This window comes from Chamaea fasciata, unplaced genomic scaffold (genome assembly GCF_029207755.1).
Source record: "Chamaea fasciata isolate MVZ Bird 193981 ecotype frontalis unplaced genomic scaffold, bChaFas1.0.hap1 SCAF_14, whole genome shotgun sequence".
In the NCBI taxonomy this organism is placed as follows: Eukaryota; Metazoa; Chordata; class Aves; order Passeriformes; family Sylviidae; genus Chamaea; species Chamaea fasciata.
In genome coordinates, this window is record NW_027094099.1 from 1,138,041 (window position 1) to 1,157,430 (window position 19,390).

Consider the following 19,390-nt stretch of genomic DNA (forward strand, 5'->3'; position numbering starts at 1 on the left):
CTAATGGGTTTCTTTGCTTTGACCCTGCACAATCTCCAACACTCACTAAATAAAGGCATAACACAGATGTTTAAAAACATGAAAGCAAATTAATGTCACGCTGAATGCAACACCAATACATGCTGAACTCCAAATGCATGGAATAAGTAGCATCTAGTTGATGCTGTATAATAAAAAATTGAGTATATTTAAGGCCATTTCGTCCCCTTAACAAGCCCTAAGTGTCTTGAAGAATAACTCTCAATAGAGTCAGCAGTGACCACTCACACCTTCTCTGGGTCCATGGGGTTGAAGACAGGCACAGGACAGTCCCTTAACTCTTACAGCAATGAGTGACGGAGGAGTAAAATGAATATTCCTTTCTTTGCTAATTTTAAACAGGTGAAAATGCATATAACTAGTATCCGATGGCACAAAAGTCTTGTGTCTACAAGCCCCTGACACACAGGAACTTGGAATAGAAAAGAATTCTGAATCTGACAGTGGATGAAACCAGTGCTGCTACTGAGCTTTGAGGTTGGCAGTGATCTGATGAAGCAAATAAGGCATTAAGAGACAGACAGTGGGCACCCCGTCCATCAGTGTGCGTTTGTCCCCCGTTCCCTTTGGCACTGGGATGTGCAGAGAGGCTCTCTCCTGCTGAGAACTGTAAGCCTGTGACTCGACTGGGAACAGTTAGAGGGGCCTGGGAAAAGAAAACAAAGGAAAAAAAAAAAAAGGAAAAACTGCTTTGGAGTCTTGGATAAGCTTTTTCCTCTGTCCAGCATGTGGCTGTGAGGAAGCCAACGTCAAACATGCCGGGTGGTGTCAGCAGTTTGGTAACATCCCTCCTGATTTGTGTTGTAGTGTAGCTGTCTCAGGACTGTGCCCAATGTGAAACAAGCATCTGGGTAGCCCTGGAGAGAGTTTTGCCTGGGCAGAATGCAAATGTTAAAGGACCAAAGGTCCTCCTGAAGAAAGGCAACCCCTGCCAGGAGGAGCATATCTCATTGCCACGTAAAGCTGGGCATATCACAACTAAAGCCATGACAGGGAATCCAGCACTGCCCTTCCAACACTGCCCAGATGACTCCAGCATGGAAACCAAATCACACTGAGCATGAAGTTGCCAGAAGCAGTGGAATATAAAAGAGACAGGAATTGCTTGGATTGAAAATGGACAACTACCTGTGCTCATGTGGGTGAGACAGTGGTCTGGCCTGCAGAGAGGTGGGATCAAGCTCTTGCACCAGCAAAGGAAAACCCTGTTGGCAGAGCCCACTGTGTCTGAGTGTTGCAGTATTTCATCTCCTTAAGAAAAAAAAAAAGGGAGGAAAAAAATTAAGATCAATGTCCTCTCTGCTATTAATGGAAACCCCCAAAGGAGAATTATCTGGGATTATTGTTTTACCTGGCACTTTGAAGCTCTCTGTATCACTTAGAAACCTGTCATTTGTAAAAGCAGAGGGAAGTAATTTTCCCCACAGGGAGGTGGCTTATAGCAAGGCCGACTCTGGTTCTCCTAATTCTGCTGTTGAAGAGGGAAGAAGTCCAAAGGAAGAAATGCTGACCCGTGTGTGTTTCTTACAGTACGAGTCTGCAATGGAGAGGATGCAGAAGAGCAAACTGTCCCATTATAAGAAAACAATGGAGGTAAGCATGGAGGGCTTGGGCAGGTTTCCACGCAAACTGGCTCCAGTAAAATCTGTATCACATGTACCTCCATTTAAACAAAGGTCAAAGTTGTGTGAGTGTGCAAGAGTGTGAGGGAGGGAAGATGGCATTCCTGCTGTGAGGAGGAAGCTGATCTTCCCTGCTGCACCCACTGAAAAGTGTCCACAAGGTTAATACGGGATGAACGGTGCCCCAGGTCAAACAGATTTCATTCTTTCTAGGCAAGGGTACTTAGAGGAGTGAAGATCATTTTTCAGTGTGTGTAAGCACAGTTTTAAGAACAGTGAGGGAATCTTGTAGGCAGGAGGAATCCTCTGCAGCTGGAAAGCTTGCAGGTACAGTGAGGCCTAGAGAGGCTGACCCGGAACGGAGGCTAGACAGAGTTAAAGGAATAAAGAAGGCATTCATTGAAAGACATTCCAAGGATACACCTTGGGCAGTACAAGAGCCCAGCCAGGGCTCTGCCCGTGAAAGACCCAAGATGGACTCAAGGTGCACAACTGGTCATGAGTTTTCACACCTCTATAAGTTTTGGTCCATTTATATTTTGGGGGTAATTGTCCACTTACAGCTTCAGGCTATGAAGTCCCATCCTCCTGGTTTGCTCTCTTCAATTCACCACTGTTTATGCTTTTGGGCCTGAGGCTCTAACGCTGTCCTCGGTTCTCAAGCTGGAAAAGGATTGTTTTGTCTGACCACCCTGTGAAGAGAACTTACTAACACTTAATGTGAAGTTCAGAGTTACACATTAAGGCAGTATAGAATCTAAAAAAGATGAAAGCTAAAACTTAAGACATCAACAGAAACTACAGGCAGCTGGGTTTGGTTTCCAGTGGTCAACTGCCTCTAAAAGAAAGTGGTTGCAGACCTGTCAGTGCTACAGTTGGAAGTGTATTAACAATTTTATTTTTTTGTTTGAAACATGCTTGTTCTAAGTGCATCTCTAAGATACAGAGACGTTTTGGTGCAAATAAAGATTTCTCTTGCTTCTGAGAACTACACCAAGACTGCTGCCTATGGGGGGGCTGGCTCCTCCTCCCAGCTTGGAGCAAAGGCCAGGGCAACCCATGACAACCCGCCCCACGGCCCCCCGGGAACGTGGGCTCCCAGGTTCACCTCTCTGTGGTTGCTCGGGCAGATGTCTGAGGCACCAGTGGTGGCAGAGCAGCCTGTGCATTCCTGAGCCCTGCAGGGAGCTGCAGTTGTACAAAACAAACAACTTCAGGGCTGCAGGAAAAGGATGCCATTTCTGCTGTCAGCCCCTACTCCAACGGTTCAGTTCTATTTTTTTGCCTCCTCACGGTGCCGTTGGGATTTTTTTCTATGGCCCAAACTGGGTTTGCTCCCCCAAGCTGCGAACAAGAAAGTGTCTGGAACATCCCTGTGGGGGGAGCCCAGCCTTGTTCCCCCAGGCAGACCCTCACATTTGGTTTCATTTCCCCCAGTCCAAGAAGACCTACGAGCAGAAGTGCAGGGAGGCGGACGAGGCCGAGCAGTCCTTCGAACGCACCAGCGCCTCAGGGAACCAGAAGCAAACAGAAAAGGTACCAGAGGTGGCTCTGCTGCTCAGGGGGAGCACTGGGGCTTTACCTTCTCAAGGCACAGGAGAAGACAACTAACCAACCCGTTCTACAGAATGCCAGGGGCTGCTTTGTCTTCAAATGAACCCCAAAGAATCCTCTGGGAAGGGACTAAGTTATCTAATTAATTTATCCCAGGCTGCGATCCAATTGCTCTGTGAATCCTGACAGGGAACTGAATGAGATTTTTCTCTGAAATTATTCATTAAGTAAAAGAAACAAGTCAAAAATACGTCATGCACTTAGCTTTGCCTTTTGGTCTCTTACACTTAGCAGGCACAGCATCTTACATTAAAATGCGTATTTTTCCTGAACATTTTTCTCCTTCTGGCGAGTTTAATTTCAACTAAATTTACACACTCAAAAATAAATTGTTGGAAATTAAGGCACTGCAGTCCTTCAGTGCATCGTCTTGATACTCGTAGCTGACAATTCACTAACTTTTAATGGGAACATTTTACAGTGAAACAGATGGAGAAAACAAAATAAATGAACTCCCTTTGGCTCGATAAAAAGCAGTGCAGTGTAAGCAAAAAGAATCAAAAATCATCTCAAGGAGCGTGGGGGGTGGTGGTGTGGAGACTCTAAAAACAGCATCAGAACTTTACATTTTATTTCCAGCATTCCCTAACCTTTGATGAGCAAACCCCTGCAGCTTAGCTGCAAAGACGGGATGGAATCCCGGCCCTGCCAAAATGACACCAGAGTATTTCACAGCTTCAATGGCAGCTAAACCTGACCCAGCTCCTTTCATGCAGAAGGATCCCAGGGTGCTCCATGGCCATTTCTTCCCCGCACACACCAGCACGTTGGGAATGCACAGAGGCAGCTCACAAGCTGTTTAATTCTGCTCAGCATTTGCAAACAGTTTGGGCCAGGAAGAATGAAGCTTCTGTTCCCAGCTTACCACACGTTTCCCAGGCAGCTGTGATGAGGAATATGATCATAAACACCCCAACCTGAGCCTTGTCTTCAAGGGCAGGATGGAAGAGTGTATTGCACTGATGTCTAGAGCAGTGCACTACTGTGCTGTCATCACCATCTGTGCAGAAAGACCTGTGAGTACACACCTCTCAGTGATGGCTGTTTCCTCATTCGCTAAAAGCTGCAGGTTCTTAGAACAGAGAACCTCTACTTAGAGTGAATTTTGCTTTTAGGCTTCTGAGTTGTTATGGGAAATAATCTGGCATTTGCAAAGTATTTTAAAAGGTGTGTGCTTTTCGTCTATTACATGAGGAGCTTGAAAGATGAAGAATTTTAACAGCCATTTATTTCTGCTTATAAATATCTATTAGAAAAGCACATCAAACAATTGAGGAAAAAACAACTCAGCCAGCAGGCACAGCTTCAGGCTGGATCACGCTGGCTCTGAGCTCCTCTGGCAGGGATGTCTGAATGGAAAGCTTTCCCTTGAAGTCATTGGACCTATGGCTGCACCTGGGGAATTCTGGTCCCTTCTCCACAGCACACATTCAGCAGAACTGTGCAGAAAGGAGGGACAGCCTGCAAGTCCTTGCAAATTAGAGCCTTTCCCCTAGAGGGGAAAAGAGAGCAGGCAGCACAAAAAAACTGGGGCAGAAGCAAGAATATGTCAGAGATTAATTTGGGGTATTTCTTTTTCCTGTTTCAGAGCCAGAACAAAGCCAAGCAATGCAGAGATGCAGCAAATGAAGCAGGTGATGCTGTTTGCAGCTGAAGCATGATTCTTCTCAGCAAAGACCCACCAGCACAGGATTTTGACAGAACGCATCCAGATCACCCAGGCTGTCAGGGTTCACAAAGTCACCCACCCAAAGATTAATGAAGAAGCCTCTAAGGAGCAGCAACCTGGCAGTCACTGGCACTCACTCCCCTTTGTGGAAATGCCAGGGTCCTGCTTGCATTAAAAACTGTACAGTCGACTTCCTTTAGGGACTTCACCCAGGGAAGAAAAGCTCTTCCTGATCAAGCTTGAAAGCACAGCAGACACTCAAATTGCCCCAAGGCAGCCCCAGTCAGACCCCCATCCCCGTGTGCCTGAGCACAGTAGTGATCTCCAGCCACAAACGTGTGTATGCCCAGAAGGACAGGCCAGCACACACCTGAGCTGCCTCAGGAGCTCAGGCTTGTCCCTCCCTGCCCCTGGAACAGCTTCCCCCAAATCATATGGCTCACCTGGCTGGCTTGGAATGGAAAGAGCCTAAGGATGCTCAGTGCCCAAGCATGGTCCAGGCTCTTCACCTCTGAGTTGTATTATCCCTACCATAAGGTTTACAAATGATCTGCAAACATACGGAGAGAATCCTCGCTCCAGTACCTAGCTACAAAGAAAAAAACCCCAGTAATTAATGTGCCCCACCAGTTCCAAGCTCACATACTCTTGTGATTCTCAAGCAAACCACAGGCCGGGAGTGTAGGGATCACAGGAAAGGCCTGATAGGAGGAAAGGCAGAAAGGTTGTATCACTTTTCCCCTGATTGTTGTGTTTCTGTTGTGTGTTTACAGAGAACGTGTACAAACAGAACATCGAGCAGCTGGATAAGGTCAGGACAGAGTGGGAACAGGAACATATCAAAACCTGCGAGGTAAACATTGACTTTTATCGTGATGTTTGCTCACTCTTTATTCTATCCGATTGGAAGATTTCAGTCTAAGGCCTGAAATATCATCCCAAGGGTCTTGCTGTTTGCTTTATGTGGAGTGTCAGCAGATGTCTTTGCAGAATTACTTCAAAAGCTAGAGCTTATTTAGACATAGCTGCTCCTGTCTCCCCGACACTCTCCTTGCTCAGTCAGCATAGCTATGTAAAAATAAAGGAGGGCAATAAGTGCAGAGGTGGGAGAGGTGGAGCAATATATGAACTGGTGCACACCCCAGTCACTCTTTATGTTTCATAGTACTTTAAATTCACCTGCAAGAATATTTGTCCTCTGCCGTGAAATAATCTTTCAGTTGAAAGGTGGTGGTAGAGAAATCTCTGTCTCCATTTTTCTGAGGATAGACAAGAAGATTTGCACTTGGCTATTAAGTTTTCCACAACAATTTACAGGAGCTGGTTGGCGTCCAAATCAGCCACACATTTGATCACAGTAATCCTTCAAGTACATTTGCCCATCTGCTAAAGTCTGATTTTGCTACATTTACTTGTTGCAGGCTTTATTTCCACATAAAATAAAATGCCAGGAGGGTACCTCTCCAGTTCTCTGCTTCCTCTTAAATATTCCCTATCTGAGAAGACTGAAAAGCCCCACAACTGGCACAGGCATTTCCACAGATATTATGCCAAGCCTTAGTCTCCCAAAGATGCATGTTTTGTCCCTTCTTAAGAATCCAACAAAGCAGCGAAGCATTCCACAACCTCAGACTGTTCTTTATCCCGTATGGCTAAATCCTGACTAGCCACAGAACTTGTGACCTGCCCACTGCTTAATCCAACCAGCCACTCAGAGAGGAAGGGCATCTTTAATGCCTTCTTTTAAAAGTGCTTGTAGGCAGAAGAACTGTCACTCTTTGGGTTTTTTTAAAACTAGCAATTAGTACAAAAAGCAGCTTAAAATCCTACACTCGCGGCTGCATGGTGGGGAATCTGGGAGTGATGGGGTTGCTTGGATTGACAGCCATGGCCTGAAAATGTTGACTGGCAAGTGGCAGCACTGGGGTGGCCTTTGTCACAGGGGCCAGGCCACACTGCCATGGGATGCCCCAGTTCTCCAGCAGCATGAGGGATGTGTCAAACACAACACCCAGCTGTGCTTTCCTGGGTGCTGACAAGACCTTTAAAAGCCCAGACACTACATTTCCCTCTTGAATTAACTGCATTTCCTGACAGGACACCATTTACCTGAAAATTTCCCTGTTGGCTCTGGTGCTGTTTCAGCAGCCTTGAGTGCCACAGGCTTTCTGTTCAGAACAAGTGTTGAAATGCTCATTCTCCACCTTGCAGGTTCTCTTTAAAAGCTTTTACTCTCAGAAACCAGCCCCCACAGCAGCTAATTCCCTTGACAGATTCCTTTTTCTGGGTTTTTTTAGTCGGTAAGTTATTAGATGGCAGGCAGCATACCCAGCTGAGTGTTCTGCTGAATGTTGTATACATTTGTGGTGTTCTGGACATAATTACTAGCAAATAGAGATGGAGACAGATGGCTGAAAGCATCAGAGATTTTCACACCTCATAGAAAACCAAAACTTTGTTCTACTTTTTGTTCTACTTTTAACAGTATAACGTAGAGATCAGGGTGATTTCGTTTTTTAGAGTTTTTAAAGAAAGAGCTTATCTGCTTCTTCCCCCAAATCGGTTCACACTTCTCTCTCTGCCCCCTTCATTTTTCCTAAGCAGTGCAGCAACATGAGGAAGCCAGACAGATGAAGGAAGGGAGTAACTCTGAAAAATGCCTTCTCTTTACTGCAAAAATAACCTTCAATATGCAGAGTCAACTCCAGAGAGCCTCGAGTACTTTCAAAAGAGAAAAGTTTAGAGAGACATTTTAGATGGCAGAGGTGGATAGTTTTGGCTCTACCTCTAACATAAATACAACCCTTTGATGCCAGTACTCTACTCCTCCATTAAACATCAAGATTTCAGTGCGATGGGCAGATGGGATCCTGACTCTGAAATTCTCAACAGCAGAGGTAGCAGTCCAATGCACATCAGGATTCCTCTCCCCTGCTTTGTTTTTGTCTCTAAAATATAACTTGAATTTGGTGCAACCAATAAGAACAAATTTTTGAGCACAAACAGTTTCTCCACGAACTGAAGAAACATCCTTTACAGTGGCGCCTTCAGAATAGCTTTGCATCCCCAGCCCTGTCCCAGCCTGCAAAGCAAATAACTCAGTACCACGAGGCCACATCACGTTTCCTGTTTGGCTTTAGGTCTTCCAGCTCCAGGAGTGCGACCGCATCACGATCCTGCGGAACTCGCTGTGGGTGCACTGCAATCAGCTGTCCCTGCAGTGCGTGAAGGATGATGAGGTACAGCCCGCCCCGCCCTGCCGCGCTGCCTCGGGGGAGTATCTCACTCCTGTTCTCTCTAGGTGTAATCCAGATGCTTGTCTGCATGCAGACAGTCTCACACTTGGTGGCACTCACGTGTGTCCTCCTTGCTTTGCTAGGAATGCTTCCTGCTACAAAAAACACTCAGCTGAGTGTATTTGGGCTCCGACACAATTTCAAAAAGGGCATCCAGTCATGGCCTCAAAACTGAAAGATAAAGAATACCCTAGATTTGACTTTGAATGGTTGTTTCCTGCTATTAATTTTTTGTTGCATTGAAAAGTCCTGGACTGCCTTTGTCCTGCTCTCTTTAAAGACTACCCAGAGTACAAACAAACAGGTGTGTTCACAGAAATATTGGTACAGGGGACAGGCTAAAGATCAGCCAGGTCAGACATGTACAAAGTATAAAGTATTTCTTAAGGGGACAATTACTACGAGAGCATTATTTGCTCATTCAACGTGAAATGTTAAAAGTTAAATTAAACTCTCGGATTCTGTTTTGTAGCTGTATGAAGAGGTTCGGGTCAGCTTGGAGAACTGTGATGTAGAGTCAGACATAGACTACTTCATTAAGACAAAAATGACAGGAACACAACCCCCAGGTAATTATTCCTACTCATCTTGTCACATGGTTTGCACAGTACACGTCCTTTGGAGGTGAAACCAGCTGGAGGAGTTTCTGCTCCAACTTTTCCTTCCCACCTGCCGTGGCTCACTTCCCCCACACTGAGCTGATGTCGCTGCCTGTGTGCTGCTCTAAGTGGGAGAGCAGAATGATCCAGCTTAAAAATAACCCTCGAAAAGAAGAAAAAACTTGTTTTGGCTTTGCAGCCAGGCTCATTTCACAGTACAGCTGAACTGACACCGCTAAGGAGGTGGCAAATTGCCTTGCAGAAATTGGAACTTCAGCTTCCTGCAGTGGTGACAAGACAGAGCCAACCTACCACAAAACTCCTCCCCAGTGCCCCTTGACAGAGGTGCTGCCTCTTCATTTGCAGCACAGAGAAGACCCAGTTTGTTATTCTGTTCCACATGCCCTATGGGGAATAACAAATATTCTGCTCTCAGGAAGTTGTTTGCACAAACCAAGACTTTGGCTGGGGGAAATTCTGAATGAAATTGGCTTTGTCCCAGCACACAGAACTGCTGTCAGGTTCACAGGCTCTGCCCATTCAAGCCAAAGCTGCCTCTTCCTTGACTTCAATGCTCAAAACCTCTGGGCTGAAATGGAGATCAACCCAGCGTGAGGCAAGAGCAGTTGTGAAATGAAAACCTGCTGCTCCAGGGTAAGAGTTCTCCAAACACTCTGCAGGAAAGGAGCTGCCTAATGTGTCACATGGCTGGACACAAACCTCTCCTGAGAACTTCAACAGGCAACACAAGATAGTTACATAAAACCCTTCCGTGCTAGGAGCTGTGCCGGTACAAAGTCAGCAGTGTGAAGGCCTGATCCCTGGGGTAGGTACCTTGCACAAGAAGAAGTTCCACCCCTTTGATTTCACTGCAGAGCTCAAAGCTGGCAGGAATTACATCCCAGCACCTTCCTCAGCAGAGCTGGGTGCTGCCACTAACTCAGCACTGAGCTACCTAAGGCCTGGTTTTCACTCAGCCTTTTTGCCATTACTCTTGCGATGGTTAAAAATTGGGATTTGGGGAATTTTTTAAAACTATTATGTTGATACTGGTGCACTGGATGCCATTTTGCTGCTATAGTTTATTGTTCTTCGCATAGGGGATTTAAATTCACTGACAAAGGAGAATTTACCCAGGAAAAATTACATTTTCAGTGGCAGAAAGGAGAACTGTGCCTTGCAACAGTGTGAAACAACTTCTATATGCTAAGAAATGTGCAATTCTCAGCTAGGTTTTTTTTTTGTTTTGTTTTGAGGTTTTTGGGGTTTTTTTTTCCCTTTAGAGATTTGTCATTCCCCAGTCACCTAGGAAATTTCTACAAAAAGCTCTTGGCTATGTCAGAGTCATTTCTAGTAAGAACTAGGTGGAAAAAAACCCTCGAGAGCTTTATGAAAGGCAAAGAAAAACCTGACTTGCTTTTTCGTTGTTTTTATTTTTGCCACCTTCTAGAAGATGACAGGTTCTGGCAGCAATATCCTAATATCTATACAGCTCTGCCTAACGAGTCTGCACATTTACAGTTTGTTAACTGTAGCACATGGTGAGCTGTTGACCTGTGCTATTATTTGCAAAATGCAGGAGGAAACTCAGGTGTAATTTTGCCCTGTGTGGCAGAAGACCTTTATCCTGAGCAAACCTTCTTGATGGTCTCGCTCACTTCCTTTTCTACCCAATCTTACAATGGCCTCTAGACTGGAAACTGCACCGAAGTCACAATGCAGAAGGACAACAGGAGACCCTTAAATTGGTCAGAGAACTCCCAAATTCCTATGAGTCTTATTTGCAGGGATTCTTCACAGTCTCTAGCTCTACGTGCCTCCTCTGCTTATTATCTTGACTGCTGCAGTGTGAGAATGTCAACAGAACCTCCAGCCCAAGTCTAATGTCTTTCTTAGGATACTTGCTGACATCAGGGCAGAGATAAAACACCATCACAGGCTTCACTGATGTTTGTTTGGTTCTCACACCGAGCAGGCAGAAAGGGTGTGTGGCCACCAGCTGCAAGGAACTGCACTGGGAGCTCTGAGATGACAAATAAATCCATCTGTAACTATTTCATCTGTAAAGTTACACTTGGAAATGGTCCCAACTTCACCCTTAATGACACCATAGGGGAGAGCAAAGGAACTGCAACCTAAATGTGTTTGAGAGAACAAAACCCAAATATCTCTGGGTAAACAGCAAATAAACTCTCAGGAGACGGATGGGGGAGATATGAAAGGTGGGAAAATACACAAGTACATACCAGGAAATTGCTCATTATTGCTGCAGGCAATAACACTCAGAAATCTCCCCAGATCCAACAAAAAATCCTGACTGGATACATTGAGGAAAAAAAGAGACAAAATGTGCTGCAGCAAATTCTATCCTGAGCACAGCTTAGGGCTCACAACGACCATACTGTGCCCCCTCAAACCCTGAGCTTTGAGGCAATGGAAGAAACAGCCACGGAGGAAACTGCCTTCCTCATCCCCTTCCAAGGGGGCCCTCAGGCCTCAGCTCAGGCCGAGGGTGCCTTGCCACCAAGGCCATGGCTGTTTCCAGCCACTGGAAGGGTTCTGTCAAGCCCCCAGGTCCCCCTGAGCTGCTCCAGCCACATTCCAGGCGAGGGCAGACAGGCGCTGCCCTGCAGTTTGCTCCAGCAGCCCCAGGTCACGTTCTGGCAGGGAGAAAAGCGTTTCCTGTCTGAACATCTCCTTTTTCTTGCCCTGTTGCAGATGCCATAGGGTACGAGAACTACTACAGCAGAGAGCCCAGCAGGCGCAGCAGCAGCAGCCCCACGCAGTCCTGCGGGATGATGAAGAGGTGAGTGGCAAAGGGCGGTTCCCACAACGGGCATTTCTCCACATCAACAGCCACGCCTGGTGACAAAACACCGCGTGGGAAGTTATTCCTTCCTTCATTGTAGCAAGAGGCAACTACGCATCAGTAAATGTGACTGGATGGACGGAGTGAAGGTATTAAAATGGAGTCAGAGTAATTTTGCCAAGCCCTGGTGGGAAGAGGGACAGGGGATGAGCTCATCACACAATTACTCGGCCAGCAGTCACTCGTTTCCCCTTCCCTACTGAGTCAGGGCACGTAGCAACAAAACCAGTTTGTTCCAGGGAGGGCGAAGGTGAATCTGGCTGGGAGAGCTGTCCTTCGGGGTAATTCCTCCATGCTTACAGCACCACTCAGCTAAGCACAACAGAGAGCTGCTCTCTCCGGCTGGATCGAAGGGGGAAAACACAGGGCGGAAAAACTGGGATGATTAGGGAGGCAATACTCCCTATTCTGATCCATTTCTGCTGGTAAATGTTAGGACATGGATGCAGTTATAGCAGCAGAAGAGCATGGTTGCTCAGTTGGTTTAAATATTTTATACTAAAATGGCAAATTCACAATGGGGTATCACAATGAAAGCAGAAGAGATTTATAATTTAACAAGCCCTATGACATGGCAAAGACAGGAAGCAGGCAGTGATCTCCCATTTGAAATGTGGCCAGCCTTGCTGGTCAGGGTCATACACAATACTTTGTTTTTCAGTTGGAAACTGGATCTTCTCTAATAATGAATTCAGTGCTGCACCCTGCGCAGTTACATAAGACAATCGTGCTGCCATTCAGAACACAACTGTGAGCGGCATGGGCAAGGAGCCTAGAGAGACTCAGCCTGAGTCCTTCAGGAACTCTTGAGAGAGGATATTCATTTTCCAGAAAAACTGAATATTTGCTAGCTGAAGACTCAGACCCATTAAATATGCCTTGAGCATGCAATGCTATTTCTATCTCTGCTTGAGAATCCTAACCCATTTTCTGGCTTTACTTAGTCTTCAGTACCCAGCTGTGATATAGGAAATAACTAGGGATAGATTAAAATAAAAATTCACTTAAACTCACAGCTTTTAGAAAGGCTTGTTACACAAGGTCTGTATTTTAAATTGTATCAGGGTTCTCCTTAAATACAAGGAGATGTTAATCTCTTATAAGCAACTGACAATTTTCATCATTTTAACATTGTGAAATAATTGGACTTTCACACCATGAGCCTGCAGCTCTTCAAAAAATATTATCTGCTGCGTTTCATGCACAATTTAGTGAAGTTAATGGTTCAATAGTCTGCTGCATTTTTAAAAATACATTTTTAAAGGAAGATATATTTATCTTCAGCATAAAAGAAAATAGAAAACCATGGAAAGAGGCAACATCTACTCTGTGAATCAGATGGAGGAGGGCTGAGTCAGAGAGCTGGGATGAAGGAATGCTCATACCCAGGCCTGTTCACTCATTTTGGTTTTGGCTTGTCTTGATTCTGCAGATTTTCTGGACTACTCCATGGGAGCAGCAAAAACAACACGGAAAGTGCCACTCCTTCAGCCCCTCCTCTGGGTATGCTCTGCAGGAAATCAGTTTACCAGATGTGCTTGTTTTAGATCGCGTTGCTAAACCAGGCTTTGACATGGAGCAGAAGCGTACAGCAGATATTCACATGTTGGCAGGCAAGAGTAGTCTGGAAATGAATTTTGTTGGATGTGTATTAAACAAATTTCCCAGTTGAAAGTGCCAAATAATCCAGAGATTCTTCAAAACCTCCATCTAGGCAGGGGTGGGGGGGCTGTACAGTCAGAGCAGCAGTCTGACACAGATATGAGTTTTCTCCTCGTGTAGCATAACTACCACTAAAAAGCCCCAGAGAATACAGAACATTTTTAACACACCAGGCACATGGCTTATGAATACAAATATTCATCTCACCTCACAGTTACACTGTTGTCTTGTAATCTTTATAATTAGGAATTTATCAGAATGTATTTAAAACACAGTATTTTGACTATGTGGAAGGCAACAGTTAATGACATTTTTATTGGTTTGATACTACATGAAAGCATTTTAACTGGAGTTCTTACCAAAAGAAAAGTTGTTTTCAAACAGTTTTAGTATCAACTGCTTCTGTCAGACCTGCCTGCCTGGGCACCCAGAAACACAGCCCAGACTCTCTCTTGCTGCATTCAGTGCTCAGCAGGGGAAGCTCCCAGACAGATGCTGGAAAGAAATGAGAAGTTTCCCCAATTACAACAAGCTGCATTAAAACAAAACATCTGCAAAAAAAGTTATGTCCATGACAAATAGCTATGTGAGAACTATATAAACCAGTGGAAAATGTCTGGTGACCTATTAGCACAGTATTTTCCATTTTTCTCAAGGGGAAAAGTCCTATGTGAGCCATGGAACTGCTAGAATTTTATACCCCCAACAGCAACATTTTTAAGCCATTTTAATCAGAGTGTTTCCCTCCTTAGATGACTTGGATTATGTTTTACCAGGGGAAACCTTTTTCCCAAACCGAGACTGAAGCTATTTTCTGACCTCCCATGAAGTTCAATGGGTGTATTGTCATCCCATCAATGGGGGACAGTTTTTGTGCAAGCCTTTACCTACAGTTCACAGCAGCTTTTGTACACATGTACATCTCCAGGCAGAGAGAGAACAGAAACTCTTGTATTTGTGAACTCTTGCATATGATCCCATGCATTTATAAGCAACTGAACTCTTTGTTTCTGTGGTGGGTATTTATTCCTTATTTCCCCCTCCCTTGCAGAGAGAACAGACGGAGTCTATGCATCCATTTTCGTAAATGAAAATGCTGAGATCACATCATCACAGGACTACAGAGTACTTTACGACTACACAGCCCAGGTAAAAAAAAAAAAAGGCTTTGAAAGAAATACTTCATAGTGTCACATTTAAAAGAAATGATACTGATTGAAACATTTTGGAAGTGTAAATTCTGTGAAGGAGATGTTACCATAATTTAACAGCCAGCAGGAACATGATCCAGACGTCCTGCTCCAGATTAGCGCACAGGTTCTCCATGCTGGAGAGGACAGGATCCCATAAAGGACATTCTTCCCCTGTACTTCCATGTTGCAAGCTGCAGAATCACACTGGAGTTGGTTCATCTGCCAACAAAAACTGTTAGAGAGAACAACCTGCATCCTTAACTGGGATATTGAACTCTCCCTGACTCCAGCCCCGACTGGGCAGAATACAGTTAGTAAAAAGGTTGTGAATGGACTAGTTATAAATATTTGCTAATTCAGATGGACTCCAGACCCTGGACTCCAACTCCACTTGCTTTACATGTCGGTTTAAAGGTTCCTTTTATCAGCTTTAGACCAGCAGAAGAAACAGCATCCAGGAGGTCTCAGTGCAGAGAGAGCCTCACACCAAGGGACCTGCCACAAACAGCCAACGTTGAAGAAATGTGACAGTGACAAAATAGCCAGATAAATGACGAAAACAGAGAAAAAGCTCAAAAGTAACACCTTCCCTTAGGTATAGCAGTTTTTCAACACCTTTTATTTGATGTTGGAGGGTGTTTTTGCTTCATTGTAAACTTTCTTTTATTATTTACACGAAATTTCATGCAAGCACAGCTGAAAGCACCTCACTGTTGATGGCAGTTCCCCTAAGGAGACTGCTGGAACACCTCATTACTCCAGGAGTCCCTTAAAACTATGCCACACAGGGATATTCCCTGCTGAGAAAAGAGCCTGTTACTACCTTTAGTGCACTGTACATTGAGGCCACTCATTTTTCTGAGTCCATTCTTACCTACTCAGGTGCATTAAATTTAGTTTTAGCTGACACCTCAAACATCTCTGGAAGCCTGTTTTCTATTTACTACACCGTGGGCAGCAAAGTGGTTTCCTATGGAAAATAGGACAGCACCACTGAACACTGATAGCTGCCTGGGAGCTCAGTGAGAGCTTATTTGCAACTACTGCATTTGTCTGGGGATGAAAGTCACAGCTGTCCAGGAGTCACTGTCCCCCACTGGTCACTGCTGTTCCCTGCTAAAAGAACTTAGAGACCTATTTCAGGCATGGATTAGCAGAGGCACTGTTATCCCCCTTAGGAATTAAGCTGTGCTCTGTTTTATTTAGTAACACCTGCAGACTATGCAGGTCATGGTGAGCTGGTTTAGGAGAATGGTGTTTAACCCTTTCTGGACTTCCCCACTGACAAAACCATCAGGTTGTGCAGGAGATGACACCATGGAGGCTTGGGAAATTTGAGGATCTTAAGGAAATAGCCAAAATGCTTAATCCCTCATCATCTGGTGGTGTGTTTCTCCGGGGAATGGTTTTTCCCCCCAAGATCCCTAATGCCTGTAACCATATGGTTTGACCTTTCCTTCCTTTCCTGACCTAACTGGCTGAGTGCCAGCCATCCCCCCGAGTGGAAGACTAGATAAGACCCCTGTGCTTCCTTGCTCTCTCTCTTGCCCCCTGGAACCCTTTGAGAATAAACGCCTTGGAATAATCCTGGGGTAAGAGCCTCTTTTGGAATCTTTTGACCTGTCCCTCTGAGATATCCCTCCAAAGCCTCTCCAGAAACTGAGCTAGTCCCGGGGGGCTGCGGGGGGATATTTACAGTCTGGTATTTCAAAACCAGAGGACATTGGCAGACTGTTGATGAAGAGCAGGAATACAAAAAAAAAAAACCCACCAGATACATGCTTTGGCGCTCCTGTGCTCTCAGGCTGACTACATTTCTTTTCCCTGTCTCCTTTCAGAACGTGGATGAACTGGACATCAGTGAAGGAGACATTGTAGTTGTCGTTGCAGAAAATGAGGACGGTTGGTGGACAGCAGAAAGGAATGGGCAGCGAGGCTTCGTGCCAGGCTCGTATCTTGAAAAGCTTTGATGAAAAGAAGCCCCAGTCCTCAGACTTTACAAGTGTTCTATTACTGAAAACAATCAGCACACAAGGTCTGCTTCAGCTGACCAAGGGCATCCCAATAATAATGTTTTCTACAACTACCAGTCAGGAAATAACCAACTGACCATGCTTTTCTCTCCCTTGCTCCTGCCTCATCCCATTATTCTTCTGGCCTACACTATCTGAAAAAACCATCTTCCCTTCTGAGAGATGAGGACTTGCACGTTCTGGCACAGTCCTCCCTCAGCAAACTGTGCTGCCAGCAGCGTTTCAAAGCTCCGTGATTCTGGGAGGAAAATCCTGCCCAGATCTCAACCGTGCAGTGCAAAGGGAAAAGATCACAGAAGCAAGCGCAGTTTCTCCAGGATGGAGGATTGTCTCCAGCCAGCCTGGGAGTCACCCTTATGGTCACAACAGCCACGTTCTCTGGCATGGATCCCTTTCTCTCCACGCGCAGGCCATGCTGGAATTTTGACAGAGGATGGTTTACCAGTCACAGATGAAAATACAAACAATGGTGAATGTAGCCAGAGAGGAGCACCTGAAGGACCGGGACACATCCCTGGTAGGAAAACTCAAGGCACTCCATCACAACCATCTCCTAACACAATGAAATCCATGCTGGCCATGGCTCTGCTTTGCACTGGATTCTGGGACAGATGATGGGCCCATGGCTTGCTTCTGCCTTGGTTGGAAGGTTTCCCTAATGCCTCTCTGGGATGATGAAGTTAAAAATCCAACGCCACAAAGAGCAGCTAAGCCAAGCCTGCGGCAGTGCTGCACTGCCCTGATTGCTCTCCTCTGAGCACCAGAGGATTGCCAACCTCCCCCCCAATGTCAGCAGGGCAGCCTCCCTTCCACCCGCTCAGCCCACAGGCTGCTCTGGCTCCATCTGCTGCCTGCAGCCTCTGCACCTCTGCACCTGCTGCCACAGGAGCACCCTGGGCTCTTTCCAGGCACGGCTGAGGTGCTCATTCTTCAGCAAAACCTCTTCAGAGATGTTGCACTGTGCAGGCTTGCTGTATTTCGTAGATTTCAGCTCTATCAGTCTTTCTAGTTTAATATTTAAGAATGTTTCCAACCGTTACTGCACTGTACAAGGGACTGATGGATAGTTTCTGCCATTCTTCCTGTTTCAGTATTTCAAGATAGTTAAAAAAATTAAAAACTGGTGACTTCATTTGAATCAGAGTAAACTATTTCTGGGGCCAGAATGACCATTTGCCAAGGTTTTAGGTCTAAAAACTGAATCAGGACAATAAAAATTAATCTCATTGCTACCTGAAAGGCGTGGAGAAGAGAGGAACTGTTAGCTCAGATACACAAGAAAGACAAGAGAAATTCGGACTAAAGAAAAAGCTGCAATGGTCAATGCAATCTTTTCTTAAATGAAACACAGTGAAGGTCAGAGGCACTTGCAGTACCCTATTCAAATTCTCCCTTCAAGAGTGGAACAGAAGTTGCTGCAAGCCCTTCTCCTTTGGCTGCCTGCAGTCCTTTGCACTCCTGCAGTGACCACACAGCGCATCCACATCTGGGCTGGAGGGCTCCCAGCCCCCGGCATCAGCACAGGCTCGGGAGGGGCTGGGATGGCACTGAAGGCAGCAGAGTAAGAACAGCAGTGCTCACCCAGGCTGGGAAGGGAAGGGGAGGTTTCTGTGACCACGCCTCAAGTGACACAAAGATGCACAACGGCTTCAGCTTGGCCACGACATTACGAGTGGAGGCTGCCCAACAGCTACAGCATCCCTGGTTAGCTACAGCAGGAGAGGAAAGTGAAAGCACAAGGGTTTTAATGTATTTACTTCTTGAACACTCTTCCACAAAGGAGACTGTAATAAACAAATAAATAAATTTAGGTAGATGTTTTGCAGATTACCTTAATTAAACAGAAAAATAAAAAAACCCCACCCAAACAAAACCAGTGAGATGCACTTTCTCTAATGATGTGGGGGACACAGATTTTTGCAGGACTCCTCACTTCTCTGGGGGCCCAACCTCACACAAGGCACTGCAGGGCCCAGTCTTGATTGCCCTGAAACCCTACTGCAGATTATCCTTGCTTCCACAGACCACATGCTCTACATCACCAACAGAGAGCTGGTGGAATGGTGGCTGCTGTTTCTCTCCCATCACATCATTCCATATTTTTGCTGTTGAAGTCAGAAAACCAATATCCTTCCTTCCAATCTCTTCTTCTGTCAAGTAAACACTTGAATGACAAGAGGCTATAGGTATTTCAAAATCTCCCCAGTGTCACAGCACTTGGGTCCAACATGCTAACTCCAGATTGTTCAGGAAATGAAAAAGCAGCAAGCAATGTTATCTCATGAATCCTCTGCTTTGCATTGTCTAGATATGGCTTGGAACTACTTATCAGCCAAATTCTTCAGTTTGCCCTATCTGTGTGGTAGCACTTGTCACAAATAGAACAGAGATATCAAGAAATACTCACACCCTCTGAGAACACCCACGTTTTAGGTGTCATCCATCTACCCACCCCCATCAGCAGGAAAAGCAAGAAGGCCAGTTGTAGGTTGCTGCCTTAAGAACACCGCCCTTATTAACATTTCCTCTCCAGTTTGGGAACATTTGGGCAACAAAACTGATACAATCAAGTTATCATTCAATTTTCAGCTAAGATGGGAAACCGAAATGGGCCCATTCCAGAGGCATTCTTATACTAAACTCAAAACATGCCTTTTTTTTCTTTTCCACCATTTTCTACCAATTAAGGAGAAGAACAGGAAAACCTGTATGAAATAACATTTAACCAACGACAACCACACGTAATTAGGAAATGTCTGTGAGTGTAGGGTGAGAGCCATCTCTGCACAGATCA

The 19,390-nt window shown here is 45.4% G+C and overlaps 1 protein-coding gene across 1 annotated transcript in view; it reads left to right on the plus strand.

Moving 5' to 3' along the window:
- Nucleotides 1-18,530, plus strand: part of PSTPIP1 (proline-serine-threonine phosphatase interacting protein 1) — a 50,403-nt gene extending 31,873 nt beyond the window's left edge. Inside the window, exons 6-15 of the mRNA XM_066195960.1 lie at nucleotides 1,570-1,632; nucleotides 3,099-3,197; nucleotides 4,864-4,909; nucleotides 5,718-5,797; nucleotides 8,085-8,183; nucleotides 8,713-8,809; nucleotides 11,558-11,645; nucleotides 13,141-13,211; nucleotides 14,422-14,519; nucleotides 16,402-18,530. Of these exons, the coding sequence (XP_066052057.1) occupies nucleotides 1,570-1,632; nucleotides 3,099-3,197; nucleotides 4,864-4,909; nucleotides 5,718-5,797; nucleotides 8,085-8,183; nucleotides 8,713-8,809; nucleotides 11,558-11,645; nucleotides 13,141-13,211; nucleotides 14,422-14,519; nucleotides 16,402-16,533 (873 nt within the window). The 3' untranslated portion in view covers nucleotides 16,534-18,530. The remainder of the gene's footprint in view (nucleotides 1-1,569; nucleotides 1,633-3,098; nucleotides 3,198-4,863; nucleotides 4,910-5,717; nucleotides 5,798-8,084; nucleotides 8,184-8,712; nucleotides 8,810-11,557; nucleotides 11,646-13,140; nucleotides 13,212-14,421; nucleotides 14,520-16,401) is intronic.
- The last annotated feature ends 860 nt before the right edge of the window (nucleotides 18,531-19,390 follow it).